Source organism: Desmodus rotundus, chromosome 3 (assembly GCF_022682495.2).
Source record: "Desmodus rotundus isolate HL8 chromosome 3, HLdesRot8A.1, whole genome shotgun sequence".
Classification (NCBI taxonomy): Eukaryota; Metazoa; Chordata; class Mammalia; order Chiroptera; family Phyllostomidae; genus Desmodus; species Desmodus rotundus.
In genome coordinates, this window is record NC_071389.1 from 139722720 (window position 1) to 139738166 (window position 15447).

At 45.5% G+C, this 15447-nt stretch overlaps 1 protein-coding gene across 4 annotated transcripts; it reads right to left on the minus strand.

Moving 5' to 3' along the window:
- Window positions 1-961: 961 nt before the first annotated feature.
- DYRK2 (dual specificity tyrosine phosphorylation regulated kinase 2) lies at window positions 962-14962 on the minus strand. Of its 4 annotated transcripts, XM_045184672.2 has the most exons (4): window positions 13768-13906; window positions 10162-10253; window positions 8473-8607; window positions 962-6551 (listed from the first exon to the last, which is right to left on the minus strand). In XM_045184672.2, the coding sequence occupies exon 4, from the start codon at window positions 6528-6530 to the stop codon at window positions 4944-4946; it is 1587 nt and encodes a 528-aa protein (XP_045040607.1). In that variant the 5' UTR covers window positions 6531-6551; window positions 8473-8607; window positions 10162-10253; window positions 13768-13906; the 3' UTR covers window positions 962-4943. The 4 variants fall into 4 exon arrangements, with proteins under 4 accessions (XP_045040607.1, XP_053777152.1, XP_045040608.1 ...); XM_053921177.2 differs by lacking the exons at window positions 8473-8607; window positions 10162-10253 and adding an exon at window positions 14492-14960 and having other exon boundaries at window positions 13768-13916; XM_045184673.2 differs by lacking the exon at window positions 8473-8607.
- Between the last annotated feature and the right edge of the window lie 485 nt (window positions 14963-15447).

The following is a 15447-nucleotide window of genomic DNA, read 5'->3' on the forward strand; positions in this document are numbered from 1 at the left end:
CATCAACTTTCAATGTTGTACCTAATGTGCATTTCTTAAAAATACATTTCTAAGTATATAGGTTTTCTTGGTGTTTTTTTACTGGGTAAGAACTCTGAGTAGCAAAAGCAGCAGTAATGGAAGTCTACGGCATAGGCTATGATGAGACCGCGTGTGGGTTTGGAAATTCCTACAGTATGCTCTCGTTTTAGCAAATCCCACTTCTGCTGCAGGAAGCCACACTAAGTCATTCTTCAGCCGTTGGTGGAGGGAGGGGTATAAATAAAAATGTGAGGTAGTTCTTTCCACAAGAAGGAAATATTTGTCTACATAATATCCTTGCAATGTCTGACAAATTACTAGAGCATCTGCTTGCTGTCTATCTGTTAAGTAAACTCTTAGCTTGGCATTAACTGAACTTGACAAATCATGAGCTAGATGCAGTTCACAGGCCTTATTTTCTGATCCAGCCATGACAGACAGAGACACTAAACCCCCCAAAATGGGAACCATAGAGACCACCAAAAGTATAAGAACTGCAAAAGCATAAGCATGAAAAAGCATATGGGGCAGCTGGCAAGAGCACATAACTTACCAGAGCTGGATATAGAAAAGAATGAAGACTGGTGGGGATTAATTTACAGACTCTGCTCCCACAGCTTAACTGTCACTCTGAAGGTAAAAAACAACAACAACAAAACAATAAGATTTGAAGTTCTAGCAACACAGAGAACATGGCAGAGGCTCTCTGAAGGAAAATTAACATAGTAACATTAGGAATAAAGGAACAGAATAGCCTGAGAAAAGCACGAGTTGCCTATGAAAACCTGCCTTTCTTACTTGGAATTTGCACATTTGTATGGAATAAGAAATCAATTATTGCTGAAAATATTTGCATTTTAAATGCTGGCTAGGCTACTTAGCCCAAACACACCAGAAATAGATCGGGAGTAAAATTATAGTTAGAAAAGGGGAAAAAAGGTAAGGTAGGACATTAAAATTTTATTCTGAAATTATCTCTGGCCACGACAATAGAATTTAACAAATATTCACTGAACAGTCTTACTCCTGCCGTCAGCTGTACAATACATACAGTATCATAGAACTGGCCACTAGGATTAACATCCACTAGAACATATTCCATGTTAAGTGGCGACAGCAGCATCTCACAGAAGTTTTTACATACATATATACACAGTCCACATTCAACCATTTTCACATATTTTCAGTACACACAGTTGCAGCATATTACAGTCACGTGTCCAAGTTGTTGCTCGATAGAAACTCAAGCCACTGCCTAGACAGAACTGTAGCAGTTGAGCTGAGTATAATTACAATTCATTTTATATATGTCCATAGCAGAGAGATGTACAAGCCCCTAAGAAACAGAGTTCACAAATACTGTTTTTTAAAATGCTACCACAGCATTATTTTGGGCAATATTAAAACCTTTACCAACCAAATCAGTTTTTTTTTTTAAAAAGTCTTCTGCTTACCAGAAATATTCTTGATGAAAAAAATTACAAAAATGAATGCTCTCTTTAAAAGAATTCACACTGTTAAGATTCCAATATGGCCCAATGCTACTGATGCCTAAAGTGTTCCTAACATTCTGACGGAGCCCTTTAACATGACTCCAAACCATCCGGTAAGTTTAAAAGTGGCTTAAGTGCCTTGCACCCAAATTGTAAAAACCCCTGGCCATCCTTACTAGAGCCAGGCACATAGAAAAGGAATGCACTTTGGTTCATACCAAATGCCCTGGGATTAATCACACTATAAAATTAAATGGTTTGAGGTAAATTTTTACAAATACAGTTGATTTTTGTCTAGTGTTAGCATAACAAAAGAAAATATCATTTAAAAAATCAGTCTGATGTTAAGATACAACAAAGACCATCCTTAACCCCTTACACATAGGAATTCCCTGTGTAACTAAGCAATGGTTACTGTTTTCAGTGCCTGGTGATGATTCACGCCTTATGGTTTCTATTAAGGCCTATAAGGAACTGGATATTTAAGACAGATGTATCTTTGCAGAGGTGGGTTCCATCCTTACTGCCCAGTATTCAAAGAGTTAAAGAGGCCAAAAAATGCATGCCCTACAACATGGCATTCAGAACAAAAGGCACATTGTTAACACTAAGGGCACAATTTCTCCTCTACTGTTAATCTACACTGTCTTGCATCACTGTTGTTCCACTGCTGTAGCAATACACTTACGTGCTAATGCACACTCTGGCGGTGCAAGAAACGGAGCCAGCTGAGACTGCAACCAAAGACAAGACAACACTGTGCTATTCCTAAATCTGAAAACAGCTCAGACATCCCTAGACAATGGTAACCTGTGAGACCAAGGACTGTCTCCAAGCCACCTCCCAGTAGCCTATCAGAGCCCTTCATTTATTTACGTTTTAAAATCACAAAGATGCAACATTGTTCTTTTTGACATTATAATTAAGCTAGAATTTTTGATAAGCAGCTCTACCACTAAACACTGAATGGGGTGGCTCTTGTGAATAAATTCCACTGTATTGGGGGGGCGGGGGGAGCCCCATAGCACTGCACATTATAGTTTGGCTTAAAAGTTTCCGGTTACATTTGTGAGTAAAGATAGTCACAAATGTTTTGTTGGCATCTTAAGAAGCAGCTTTCTGAGGTGGGGGAAAGACAAACAGTACTTGTCCCTTTATAAATTTTCACATGTATAATCGTTTCAGAAGGAAATTCATATTAATGGCAGGCTCAGGTTCATACAGTTCAACCTAAATGAGAAAATGAGACTGAATATGGAAGAGGAGCATTGCAAGGGGAAAAGAGCCTTTATGTTTTTGTTTATTATGACGACCTAAAAAGCTAACCATCATTAAGAGGCTTGTGGTTTTACAAAGCCATCACACCAAGTCTTACATTTCTTATGCCTTGAAGCCAAAATTTTAATAATAAATACATAATCTTTAAATTCTGTAAGCCAGTGACTGGGGGTATCATCACATAAGCATCATTTAAAATGCAATTTACTAACACATTGCGCTTCCACAGATTACACAGAAATGTGTACAATATGATAAAGAATTTGCCTACGGAGAAGAAGCTGTAATTTTTAAATACAGAAGTACAAATTAATTTATCAGTAACACCCTTAAATAGAAAAGCAAACATCAACATCACTATCTTATTAATAAGCTAATCTTATTACTGTTTTTTGGCAAATCTCTGTAATATTTCCTGAGCATTTTTCTCCACCATCAACTGACAAACAAAAGCCTCAAGATAAGTGTTTTGTTCAAAGCTACCTTTTTTTTTTAAAGTAAGAAAAACTGTAGGATTGATATTAAAAAAAAAACTCAAAAACCGGAAACTTTCTTGGCCTCACTGGGGACCATGCTTTAAGTACTTGTAAATCAATTTACAGGCAATACAATAATATCTGCGCATATAAAAGAGTATTTATCTTAACTTATACTACCCAAACCTATTTCCAAACAGGCAGAAATCTTTCTATATTAAATTGCACATACTAAAAATTTTTTTCACGTGCCTTGCAATTGATATATACCACTGCTCATACATTAGTGATAAAATACTGAAATTTCCACTGTGAAAATAATTATCATTCAGAGAAGAAAATAGTCTTTTCCTTTTAATTCTCAGTTACTTTCCCAGGTAAAGTGTCATTCTCACAAAAACAATCAGTGCAATCCAAAAGAAAGTGAAATAGAGGAATGCAACTTCTGTGGTTCTTCTACTGATACAAAGAATAAATCAAACCATTTAACTTGAGGTTGAACTTTTCCTCCTTTAAATTTGCTGTTACAATTGGCCTTACTGAACAGCCACAATGACTTCTGCTCATCAAGAGGATTTTCAACCCTCTTTTTTTTTTTTTTTTTTTTTTTTAAAGAAACAGTTGATACTTTCCCAGGCTAAGAGAACCTTACAGTGGTACCTAGAAAGTGGGAACTCGTGCTAATCTATTAACCCTTCTTTGGAACTGTGGAAATCCCCACCTTAAGTCGCTAGGCTGCTGTTCTTTTTTAAATTGGAATATGAAACGATGGTCATATCACAGCTGAAATGTCTCTTTTCTGTGTTAACAGTCTAGGATATCTGTTTGTAGGAAGAATAAAAAAACTTAATGCAAGCAACAGATGTGGGGTAAAAGAGTAATGGAGGAGAAAAGCAAAGAGAAGGGAGGAACAGTTCATGGAATACAGTTCTAAATTTAGGTGCAAGACCAATTCTGTAACATGAGGCCTCTTCACAAAACAGCTCGCCGATCATATTAGAAGGTTTGGAGGAACACACACTTCTCTATTTACCCACCAGGTCTGGCTGGCCAGCTCTGAGAATGTCAGAATGCTAACTGGTCGTTTCCACCGTGAGGATTTTATTTTGTTTGAGCCTGACTTCAGAAAGAAATCTCTAAGGTGCGGTTTTTCTTGGAATATCATTTTCGTCCTGACCATTCCCCTCGCACCGTAACTACTACCCAGATAACCTACAGAGGATGGAGGCAGGACAGGCTACACCTGTGCCTGGACCCAGAGCACGGAGAGAGAAGGGGGAGCCTTTGGGGGCAATCACCTTGGGGAGAATAAACTAGGAACCATAAAAACTTGTGAATGTCTTTGACACCCATCTGTAAACGCATGGCAGTCACGAAGGAATCAATGGCCTGCCACTGATGTTTATTACTCTGCCACACCAAATACAGTAAGGCTCATCGTACGTTTAGAACACAAAAACAGTTTCAGAAAGTATAAAAACTTAAAGCATTGTCCCCATGTATTTTATAAAAACAAAACAAACAACTTTTTTACATTAAAATAAGTGCTGAAGAGATACAAATGAGTTGAGTTATTGAGCAAATAAAAACAGATCTGAGCTACTCCTTTCCAACCCAGTAAGGCTCAGCAACATCGCATTGTATCTTTCAGATTACCAGCATCAGGGGACTCAGCTCAGCTAACAAGTTTTGGCAAGACTGTCCTCTGCTGAATATTCCCATTGGCATCTGTCATCTGTGCCAAATTAGTCCTCAGTTTGGAAGCAGAGCTGGAAGGTGGAGGTAACTTGGAAATGGAAGTGATAGCACCAGTGCTCTCGGTTATCCTTTTCACTGCCGTCTTCTCCCCTGCTGGAGGCTTTGGCAACCGCCTCCTCAGCCAGGGATGCCGTAAAGCCTGGCCGGGGGTCATGCGGACCACAGGATCCCATTCTAAACACTGTTTCAAGAAGTCAAGGAAAAGGGGATCGTCGCAGCCCTTCAGAGCATTCCCCCACTCTCTGCTCTCCGGCGGGCCCCTCAGTTTCCCCCTCCGGGAGCGGCCTCCGTTGAGAACCACAGAGCCGTCAGAGAGAGTCGTGACAGTGCAGTAACGGGGATAACCCTTGGAGCTCACGAAATTTTTGGCTCGTTTAGATGCATCCAGCAGTTTCTGGGAGGGCATGCCCAACAGTTCGATCATACAGGCCAGCTGGTCTCCTTCATCTTCTCCAGGCAAGAGGGGGTACCCGGTCAGGAGCTCCGCTAAAATGCAGCCCAGGCTCCACATATCGATGGGCATGCCGTACCTGGCGCCAAGGATCACTTCCGGAGCCCGATAAAAACGGGACTGAATGTACGTGTAGACACGCTGATGCTCGTAACAACTGGAGCCGAAATCGATCACTTTAATACCACTCCTACCCTGCTGCTTTAGTAAAATGTTCTCGGGCTTAAGGTCACAGTGAATTATTCTGTTTTTGTGCAAAGCATCCAAGCACTGCAGAATGGAGTGGGCAAACTTGCGAACCAAAGGCAGGCTGAAGCCCTGAAATTTATTCTTCTTGATGAGCTCATAGAGGTTCATGCTCAGCAGCTCGAACGTCATGCAGATATGGTTGCGGAAGGTGAAATTCTCCAGCATGTGGATGACGTTCATGGTGTTGTCCTTGTCCTGCTTCCGCAGGTGTTCCAGGATTCGGATCTCCTCCGCAGCCTGCCGGTGGAAGCGCTTCTCATTCCGCACCATCTTCAGGGCCACGTGCTGGTGGACTTTGTGGTCATAGGCCTTGACCACCTGCCCAAAGCTTCCCTTCCCAATGACCTTGAGGACCTCGTACCTGTAAGCCACATGATCGTGGGGCACCTGCACGTATGATCCCTGGTCATCGTCATAGCCACCATTGTTGGGCCCACCTGTCATGCCCTGGCGCTTCTTTGCATTTGGACCCAAGAAGTATATTTCAGGGTAGCTGAAAATCTCATGGTGTTCAAAGGTGGTTAGTTTTTGCATGTATTGCTTCATTGCTTGTTCCGGTGTCATGGGGGTGGCTTTCACCTTCCCCATGCCTTCCACAGACTTCAGAGAGGTGGAGCTCCCCTGCCGCCGATGGATGCTCTCCAGCTGCCGCTCCGGGACCACCGGCAACCCCGTTTTGCCCACAGTTGTAAGCCCATTTGGTTGTGTCGTGAGCACTGTCCGCTTGTTACTGTTATCCTCAAACAGCTGCTGCACCTGGATCTGGCCATGGCTGTGGCTGCCCACGTGGAGGTGGTCATTCATGGTGTGCTTACTGCCACTAATCTGGAATGCAGAAAGGGAACATGAATAGAGTGGAAGAGGTCTGTCTATTCCAATGGGGTGTTGTAAGTCCACCCCCGCCCCCGCCCCCGCCGTTATCAAATCCAATTTGGTTTGAATTTATAGTCAGCATCAAGTTTACTGAACAGAAAGCTATGTGCCCAAGAGGGACCACATGAACACCCAGACAGGGAATGTGAATATGATGCTGACCGCCTCCGACAAAATAAAGGAAAAAGAGGTTAGTTAGCTGGATGAGACTACAAAACTTAGGATCCTGAAAAAAGGAACCCCCAAATGCTGCACCTAACAGAGGAGCAGTTTGCTGTGCATGTTAAGGGTCCTTAGAATAAGTTCCCTATGGAGACAGAGAATATCATTTCTGTTCCTCATTCTATACCTAATGCTGAGCACAGGCCCTGTACATCATAGGTATTCCACTCAATCCATACTTGATGGCAAAATGAAATAGGATACAAAAAAAAAGCGCAAGCAAGTCGACTCTCTGCTGGCTCCCCCTCCCTCAGGTAATAGCTCCCTTGTTACCATAAGGCAGGGACCATGCCTATCTTGTTCACGTCTCTTTCTCCAGTGTTTAGCTCGCTCTATTCTGAAAACACCAGTATCTTCACTCTCAGTCTCCACTACCTGGAAATCTAACTTCTTTCAACTAAGAAAATGCATGATCCAGTGGCAAAGAAAACTGCACTTTTAGGCTGGACAGATTCCCATGGAGATATGCACTCAGCGTCTTGTAAACCCCCAACCTATTTTTACAAGTTTCCGGGCTTCAGTGACTGGGATGACCATTTAAGGCCATTCAGACCAACAATCCACCCTCTCTTTTGGGCCTTCCTTTGGTCAGTGGCTCAGCTCCCTTAAGACATGTATTTCTCTGGGCTGCTGGGATACTCAGCTTTCCAACAAGAAGTACAAAGTAGCGATTTCTATTTTCAGGCACACATGCCATCCCTGAACATTCCTGTCTAAACAAAACTAATGGTCTAAGCCAACCCCCCTCCCCCCTCTACTGAGAATCTATGTGAGATTTCTTTCTTTTTGCATTATTATTGCAAAGAGGTGAGGGGTGGGAGAGGAATGACAGCCAGGATACCCCCTCCCAGTTAGGAATTCTTGCCATCTTAGACAACTAACCGAAAGTCTTAAGTGCGTCCTGGTAGATTTTTATATGAAATCTTAAAGATCAATTTGTCACTCACAATCCATCTCATTCATTCCACCACCGTTGGCTGAGGTTTAGCCACATGAGTGGCAGAGTCCCTGCACTCTAGAAGTTTACAACCAACTAACTGAAGCCCTTTACCCTCAGTATTTTCTTCTATCATCTCCTCCTAAATCCTACCTTTTGGGCTTAATATACCACTGTAAGCACAGAAGTGCTCTGTACACGTATTATAATAATTCAGGCAATGGTTTGGGACCACCTAGATTATAAAATGAAATTCTAAGACCTTCTTACTAGCGAACCAAGACCTTCACATTTTCTTTACCTGACCCATGGCATGCACAGTGACTGTCTGAGGAGAGAGATCTCTCTCTCTGCACTCTTCTAAAACCAAGTAGAATATGGTATAGTATTTGGGCATGTCTGAAGTGTGATTTCATAGACTGAGGGATTTTATTTCTCAGACAGATTTCTGGAAGACTTCTAGTTGAACCCTTTTATTAAACGCAGAGATGATATTCCAAAGTGAACTTATCTTCTGTGAGGGTAGCTGGACAAGTTACTGTATCCTTGTTCTATGCCATAAAAATGAATTGGGAAAATCTTGAGTATATACAAAGGTAGTACATACAGGTTTGCTCACTGCTTCTGTTCCCAAGCCTCACTCTCTGCACCCCTCCTCCCCACTGTGGTCTTTCGAGAACCAGGGAATAAAATGACCCCAGATTAGAAATATACCTCTCCTGGAGAACTACTCCCCTAGGGCAGCACAGAGAGACTTCATGAGAAGAATCCACATTACCAGTACAGTACATGCTACAAAAAGCATGACGTTTCATTAGAGACAAAATCAACCTTGGGCTTTAGAAACTCCTAAAAGATAGCACAGTAAAACTTTTTGAGCGTTTAAAACTAACTTCCGTTTTCACAATAGCAATTTTAATGTTCTGCATAATTAAAAATACAATCACAAAAGTTTAGTGACTAGCACCAAAGAGAGCTTGCCAATGAACTTGATCACTTCCTATCTTTCCAACAGTCTCCTCTTGGTCTCCTCTACAATATTAACCATTATTCACCTACCCATAGGTCGGTTCACAGGTTCCACAGGGTTCAAGCCTCAGCTCTTGTGAATTTTCACTCCCATAACTCTCCCTGGTTGATGGTGACCACAGTCTGTACCTCTAGCTCAGACCTGGCCAAGCTCTGTCTCCTGAGCTCAAGACCCACGTGTCCAACTACAAACCAGCTGCCTTTCCCACAGGCAAATCAAACTCCACTCATGATTTTTCTCCTGAAACCAATTCTTCCTTCTTTAACCCTTAACTTCTGATAAACAAAAGGCTTCACCTTCACACAGTCACTCACGCTGTATACCTGGATATCCTCCTCCAGGTCTCCCTCACCTTCCCAAGTCATCATTAAACCTCATTATTTACCCCACCCACACTGCCGCCCCTCACACTCCTGTTCTTTCACTGGGACAACGGAAGCAGCCTAATGTGACCCCTTGCTTCTAAGTCTAGAATTCCTCAAATTTCTTCTCTCCATAGCACTTCTAGAGTTGTTGTTCAAAAGCATTACTCTGACTGCCCTTGCTTTTGCTCAAGGCCCACAACTGCACCCATTTTCACAGACAGTGGCAAGAACTCACAGGCAAGAACAAAAGATTCTAAAATGTAGCACCTAAATGACCCTAGTCCTTCCAATGTTATCTACAATTCTCACTATTCTCTCCAAGGGTAAAAAAGCTGGATTCCCCAAGACCTATGGAAACAGCATTATTTTTATGCTCCTCTGCTTCTGGTGAGGTCATTCTCATAATGGTTAGGGGTCCGGGATTTTCTATGAGACACCTGGGAAATGAGTCCCAGCTCCACCACTGATTAACCGCTTGGGCAAGGTACTTCATCTCTCTGAACCACAGCGTCCTTACACGGAAAAAGGTCACAAAGATACCTCATTAGGGCTCCTCAGAGAATTACCGTATTTTGCCTTGCATAACACACACCCACGTTTCTGGTCCAAACTTTCAGGAAAAAAAATCTTTCATTTTAATTTTTAATTCAATTTTTTATTTATTTATATTTAGAAATAAAACCAATGACTGTATTCCAGGGTATTAGTTTGCATATGAATATCATTATTGCTTTCTAGAGTTACACGTTTAACACATAAGCATTATACACAGCAAAATGTGGCACATAAGGTAAAACATATAAAGTGCTTAATATAGTATTGAGTAAAGAACTGTTATTATCATCCTTTCCTTCTTAACCTCATCTAAGCAGTAAATTCCTAAGCAACCTTCAATGTCCAGTTCAATTCTCAACCTCCTCTGTGGAACTCCCTTTCCCTTCTACTTCACGGGTAATATTATAACACATTTTATTTTACTGTAATTGTTTAAAGATCCAATGTACCCACCTGGCTATGAGCAATGGCTGGGCAGGGCACCTCTTATCTTTTTAAGTTCCTATTAATATAAACCCAAACATGCAGTAAGCACTGATAAACATCTGTTGAATGGAAAAAGATGTCAATAAAACCTTGTTAGCTCTCATGTCTGAGTTACTCTTGAGAAGTACCTTTGCACCTTCATAAGAAAACATGAAGTGAGCGCCCAGGGAACGAGGAATTGTCCCTGGTGAGCCAAGTCACAAGATGTTAGGCAATGCGTTCAGTGGGGAGATGGAAGCAAATGGCAGCAGTTAAAATGTACCTGTAGCAGATACATCAACTAAACACCTAAAAGCAACATATGGCATCTTAAAAAGTTTCCAGGGGTTAAGGAGATTCATGTAAGAGGTTCTAGTAAAGGAGGACTTGGAGTCGCAAACAAGGTAAAACTCTAAAATTCAGAACCAAACTTGAAAGCACAATGAACTGGTCTATAAATGGCAGGGGGACCCTAGAAAGGTCAAAACATTATGGACGCTAAGCCTACATCATCAACTGAAGGGTACCAAAAACCTCTCACTCTCCCTCGGCCTCCTGAAGCTTGAGATTGTGGCTTATTCCTGTTTGCCCATGCTTTCCCAGCACAGTGCCTGTCCCACTTAAAAATACAGGAGTGGGCAAAAGTAGGCTTACAGTGGCGAGTACATGAAACGGAGAGTTCATTTTGGTATTACTTACCTGCATTATGTAAACCGACTTTTGTCCACCCCTGTACACACTGAATGAATGTAACTGTGAGATCCCTACAAGACGTGCGTTAAAAATGGAGAGAGCGACAACAGCCTTTTCTGACCATGAAATAATTGAGTCTTAAAAATTATGTAAGAACAATAGTCTAACCAGTTTAGTAGTTTTAATCTCTTCCAATGATAAAATGAAAAACAGCAGATATTCCACTGTGCTAACATTTCTGGGCGTTTTAAAACTCCTATGATGTCATCTTAGAATTGTTGTACAGTGTTATGGGAATAAAATGAGTCCAAAAGGCCTGGAACATTAGCTCCTCCTCAAACAACTGACGGTCTGTGTGGCCCTGAGTCAAATGTCTACTTCCTTTTCTTTGTCAAAATATTACTTTTAATAGGAATATTCCTTCTTCTTTAACTCCAATTACTTCATTAAGGTAAAACTGTTAACTGTAGAGTGCTTTAAACATTAAAACACTTGTAAAAGTGACACCATATTAATATTTGGGAATTAAAAAGATAAGTATATTGATATCTCCCACACACTACATTGAAAAAAAAAACTAGTAGCAAACAAGATAGTTATGGGATACACTTTTATGACAGAGATAAACCATGTGACTAAGTGTACAACAATATATCCATGGAGACAGGGAAAAAAGAGCAGTTCATAATCTTTATAATCTTGTATTTGTCTACCTGCTATATCGTTTACAAGGGAAAATATGGGCAGGCTCCTATGATAAGATCATTTTCCTCCTATCAATGCCCCCCCCCCCCCCCCCCCCGCCTCACACACACTCATTTTAAAATAGCTCTTCTCAGGTGCAACTGCTGTGGAATTAAAAACTTACAAAAACCAGAAAGCCATATGGGAATATGGATCTGCAAAGGTTCTTGCATTTAGAATGAAAGTAATACAATTTTCTAGAATCAGCAGTGCCAAGCAGTAAGCTAAAGCTAGACTCGGGAGGGCCTGGGCTTTAGCTGCAGCCTTGCTATGAACTGACCAGGGAATCTTGACCAACCCAGTTAACTCGCCAGTTTCCTCACCTGCAAAATGAAGGAGTAGAACCTGATATATGCTGGGGTCCTTTTACACTTCCCTATTCCAGGAAATCTGCATTGGTGTGCAAATAAAACAAAAACTAAACAACAAAACCCCAAATCACACTTTTTCAAAACCAAGCCTCCAATGGTCAACAGCACACTGAACTTTACAGATACGTTAAAAATAGGTGAATCAGATACCACAGCAAAATACAATCATCCCTCATTAGGAGTCCTCAGGACCACCCTCGCATTTTTTCATTTTCGGTCCACCACAGGCTCTTCTTCTAGTGGGTGCCTTTCGTCTTCTCTAACCCTATTACATATTTCAACTGCAAAGAGGCTCTGATCAAGCAAAGCCGACCCTTATGAAACCGGAATCCAGATGCAAACCCAATTATTTTTTCCCCAGGTCACACCAAGTCATATGATTACATTCACACATGGGGAAAAATAGATGTTATATTTTCCAAATTATCAGGAGATTCCAAACAGACAAATAAACCCAAACCCTTTAAAACAATGGCAAGTCCTCAATTAGAATGTCCCTGTGACAAGACCATTCAACCCTAAGAAATCACCTGGCCCACTGACAGAATCTCTTTTACCATCAACAGTACAACACAGCTTGGATAAACTTCTGTGGAATGAATTCTTAGTCCCTGCGTCTAGCTGTGTCAGGAAAGAGAGTGGGAAAGAGAAGAGAAAAAACAACGAAACGTTTTCCTATGAACCTTGCACACATCTGTTCAGGGCTCAGAGGAGATACTCCATTCTACACTCCAGCCATCCCCTCACGACTTCTCCCCTAATAAACAAGTTTCCCCGTAACACATTATCCTCAGAGCTGCTCCTTCAGTAAGCTAGAAATGGCCTTTCCTACAAAACTCAACTTTCATTTAACAAAGCTAAATCCTTAGCAAGCATGCCCTATACAGAACCATCTTAGGCAGTTCCTCCGGAAAATCCAATTGGAAATAAGACCCAGGAAACCTTCATCTCCTCCAAGGGTACACCTCCTCTAGGCTGCCAGTCACCACCCAAGGGCCATCCCTGGCAGCTGAGAAAATGTACACACTGAAGTCAAATCCAGCTGGTCAATCTCTGCAGCCACCAATCCCGCTGGACTCCCCCCTGTTCTCTGCCCTCAGAGGGACCTTGGCATCTATCAGGTGCCCTTCCCTTCCCACCTCCAAAGCAAAGCTGGTCCTTTGCTTCTGAATAACATCCAACTGCAGAATTCTACAGGGTAGCTTGTTGTTCTGACAGCTGCTGCGGCTCTTAGTTTTGTTAATGTTAATTACAATTTCTGCTGTGTTCAAACCTGTAGCACTCATAAAACATGCTTCCACACGCTGAGGACAATTGGTGGTGTTCCCTGCTGGCTGGAGCCGGGCCTGGGAGGCTCTTTGGGGGATCGATTTTCCGGACAGGACGGCCTGGCTGTCCCCTAACACATATCTATAAATACCCACTATCCAACGGGGGGGAGGGGGGATGTTTACCCGGTCTGGGAAAGGAGCACTGGGAAGCAAGAAAGAAAAAAAGAGGAAAAGAGAAGGAAAGAGCAAGGAGGGAAGTTCTGAGGAATAGGAGTGCAGAGGTGGGCGGGCTTCAGAGGGGAAGTGAGGGGCCCTTGCCACGAATCTTCCTTTGTGGCTGCAGCTTTGGGCTCGCCCAAGTTACAGAGGGTGGCGTCCAGGAGAAGCCACTGGACAGGGGCGTCACACACACACTTCGACCTCTCTTCTCCGGGCGCCAGACCCCACAAGTCCGGGTTTGTGACCCGGCTCCTCCCGCACCCCTTACCCCCGGACGCCCTCGAACTAGGTCTCACCGTGTGGGCTGCGGCGGCAGCGTTGCTAGCCCGCAGGGGTGGCAAGGCGATGGGGGAGGGCGGGCCGGTCCCCACTCCGCTCCGGGGAGGCCCCACTCCAAGCCCAGGGGAAGCCTGAAGCTGACGAAGAGCGCTGTCCCCTCCTCGGCCTGGGAACCACGCGCAGGAGGAGACAAAAGAGGGTCAGGGGGGAGAAAGTCACCCAGACCCGATGGCCGTACCCCACCCCTCACGGCAACGAACCCCGTTCTCCTTGGGGGAGACACGGGGACCTTCAAAAGGGGAGTCCAGGACACGGATCCCCAGCGCGCACCCAAGGGAGGGGCTAAGGCAGCTGCAAAGTTAAGTCGGCCCCGGGCGCTGGAGTTCGCGACCCCGCAGGTTGACGCGTTGGGCCGGGACCGGGCGGCCCGCTTTGCAGGCGGCCACAGGCCCAGAGCGGGGTTGGACTGCTGGCCAGAGCGCCACCGCCTCGCCCAGTCCGGGGCTGGGGGAGACCCGGGAGAGCCCCTGCCCGGCAGGGTCGGAGGGCTCCGCTCAGAGCAGCCACGGGCCCGCGTGCAACAATGAGCAGAGCCGGGGCCAGGGCGCAGCGTCAGCCCGGGAGCCCCGCCGCGGCGCAGACTTTGTTCGAGGTGCCGCAGGCGGCGGGCGCCCGCGCCACGAGGGCTGGCCCGGGGACCGCGAGGGGGCCGGCGGCGCGGGGCGGCGCGGCCCTCCTTACCCGTAGGGTAGGCGGCGGGAGCGGCGGCCGAAGGTTTCCTGGTTAACATGGCCGCTGGAGAGGAAAATGCATTTCAGGGCTGCCGTCTCCGCCGCCGCCGCCGCCCGTCCTGCTGCTACTTCTGGCGGCCACCACCGCCGCCGCCGCCTCCTCCTGGTCGCCCTTCTCGCAGATCTCCGGCGCTTCTCCGCCGTCTCGCGTCAGCTACTGCCAGACACACACAGTCCGCTGCATCCCCTCGGCCCGGGCCCGCCGCCCCGAGTCCCCCGCTCTCCTCACCGCCGCCGTCCTCCTCTTCCTCGGGCGGCTGCAGCACCCCCCTGCCCGTGCACATGCCTCGCCCTCCCCTGCGCCGCTGGCCTCCCCGGGTCCCTCACATAGGGCGCGGGGAGCGGGCTGAGCCGCGAGGACCGACTCGCTCTGGAGCCTGCTGCCCAGCTCGTGCGCGCGCTCCCGCGGACACTCGCCCAGGCGCCCGCTCGCGGTGGGGCTGGGGAGGGCAGCCCCGCCCCTGCGCCCCGTTGCCGAGGGTGCAGGCCCCGCCCCGGACTCCCCCCAGCCCAGCCACACACACTCCCGCACACCCCACCCCCACCCCACCACCCACAGGAGTCCCTCCCCCCACTCAGTCATCTGCATGGCCTCCCCTCCACTCCCCGGAAAACTCTGCGGCCTCGGCTCGCCCTCCGCCTCCCCCTTCGGCCGTCTGCACCGCACCCTCGCCTCCCCTACGGACCACCTTTTCCCCACCCTGGCCTCTCCAGCCCCAGCAGCACCCCCTCCCTCCCTACAGCGCAACCTACCGCTGCATCCCTCCCACCTAAATCGCTGCAGAGACCCCTTCCCTGCCATGCGCGCCCCCAAATACAAACGCATTTTCGGCTTTCGAACCAAATGGCTGCTCACACACAATACTGTCCCCCGTCCCTTGTCCCTTTGGCTTAACCACTCCCTCT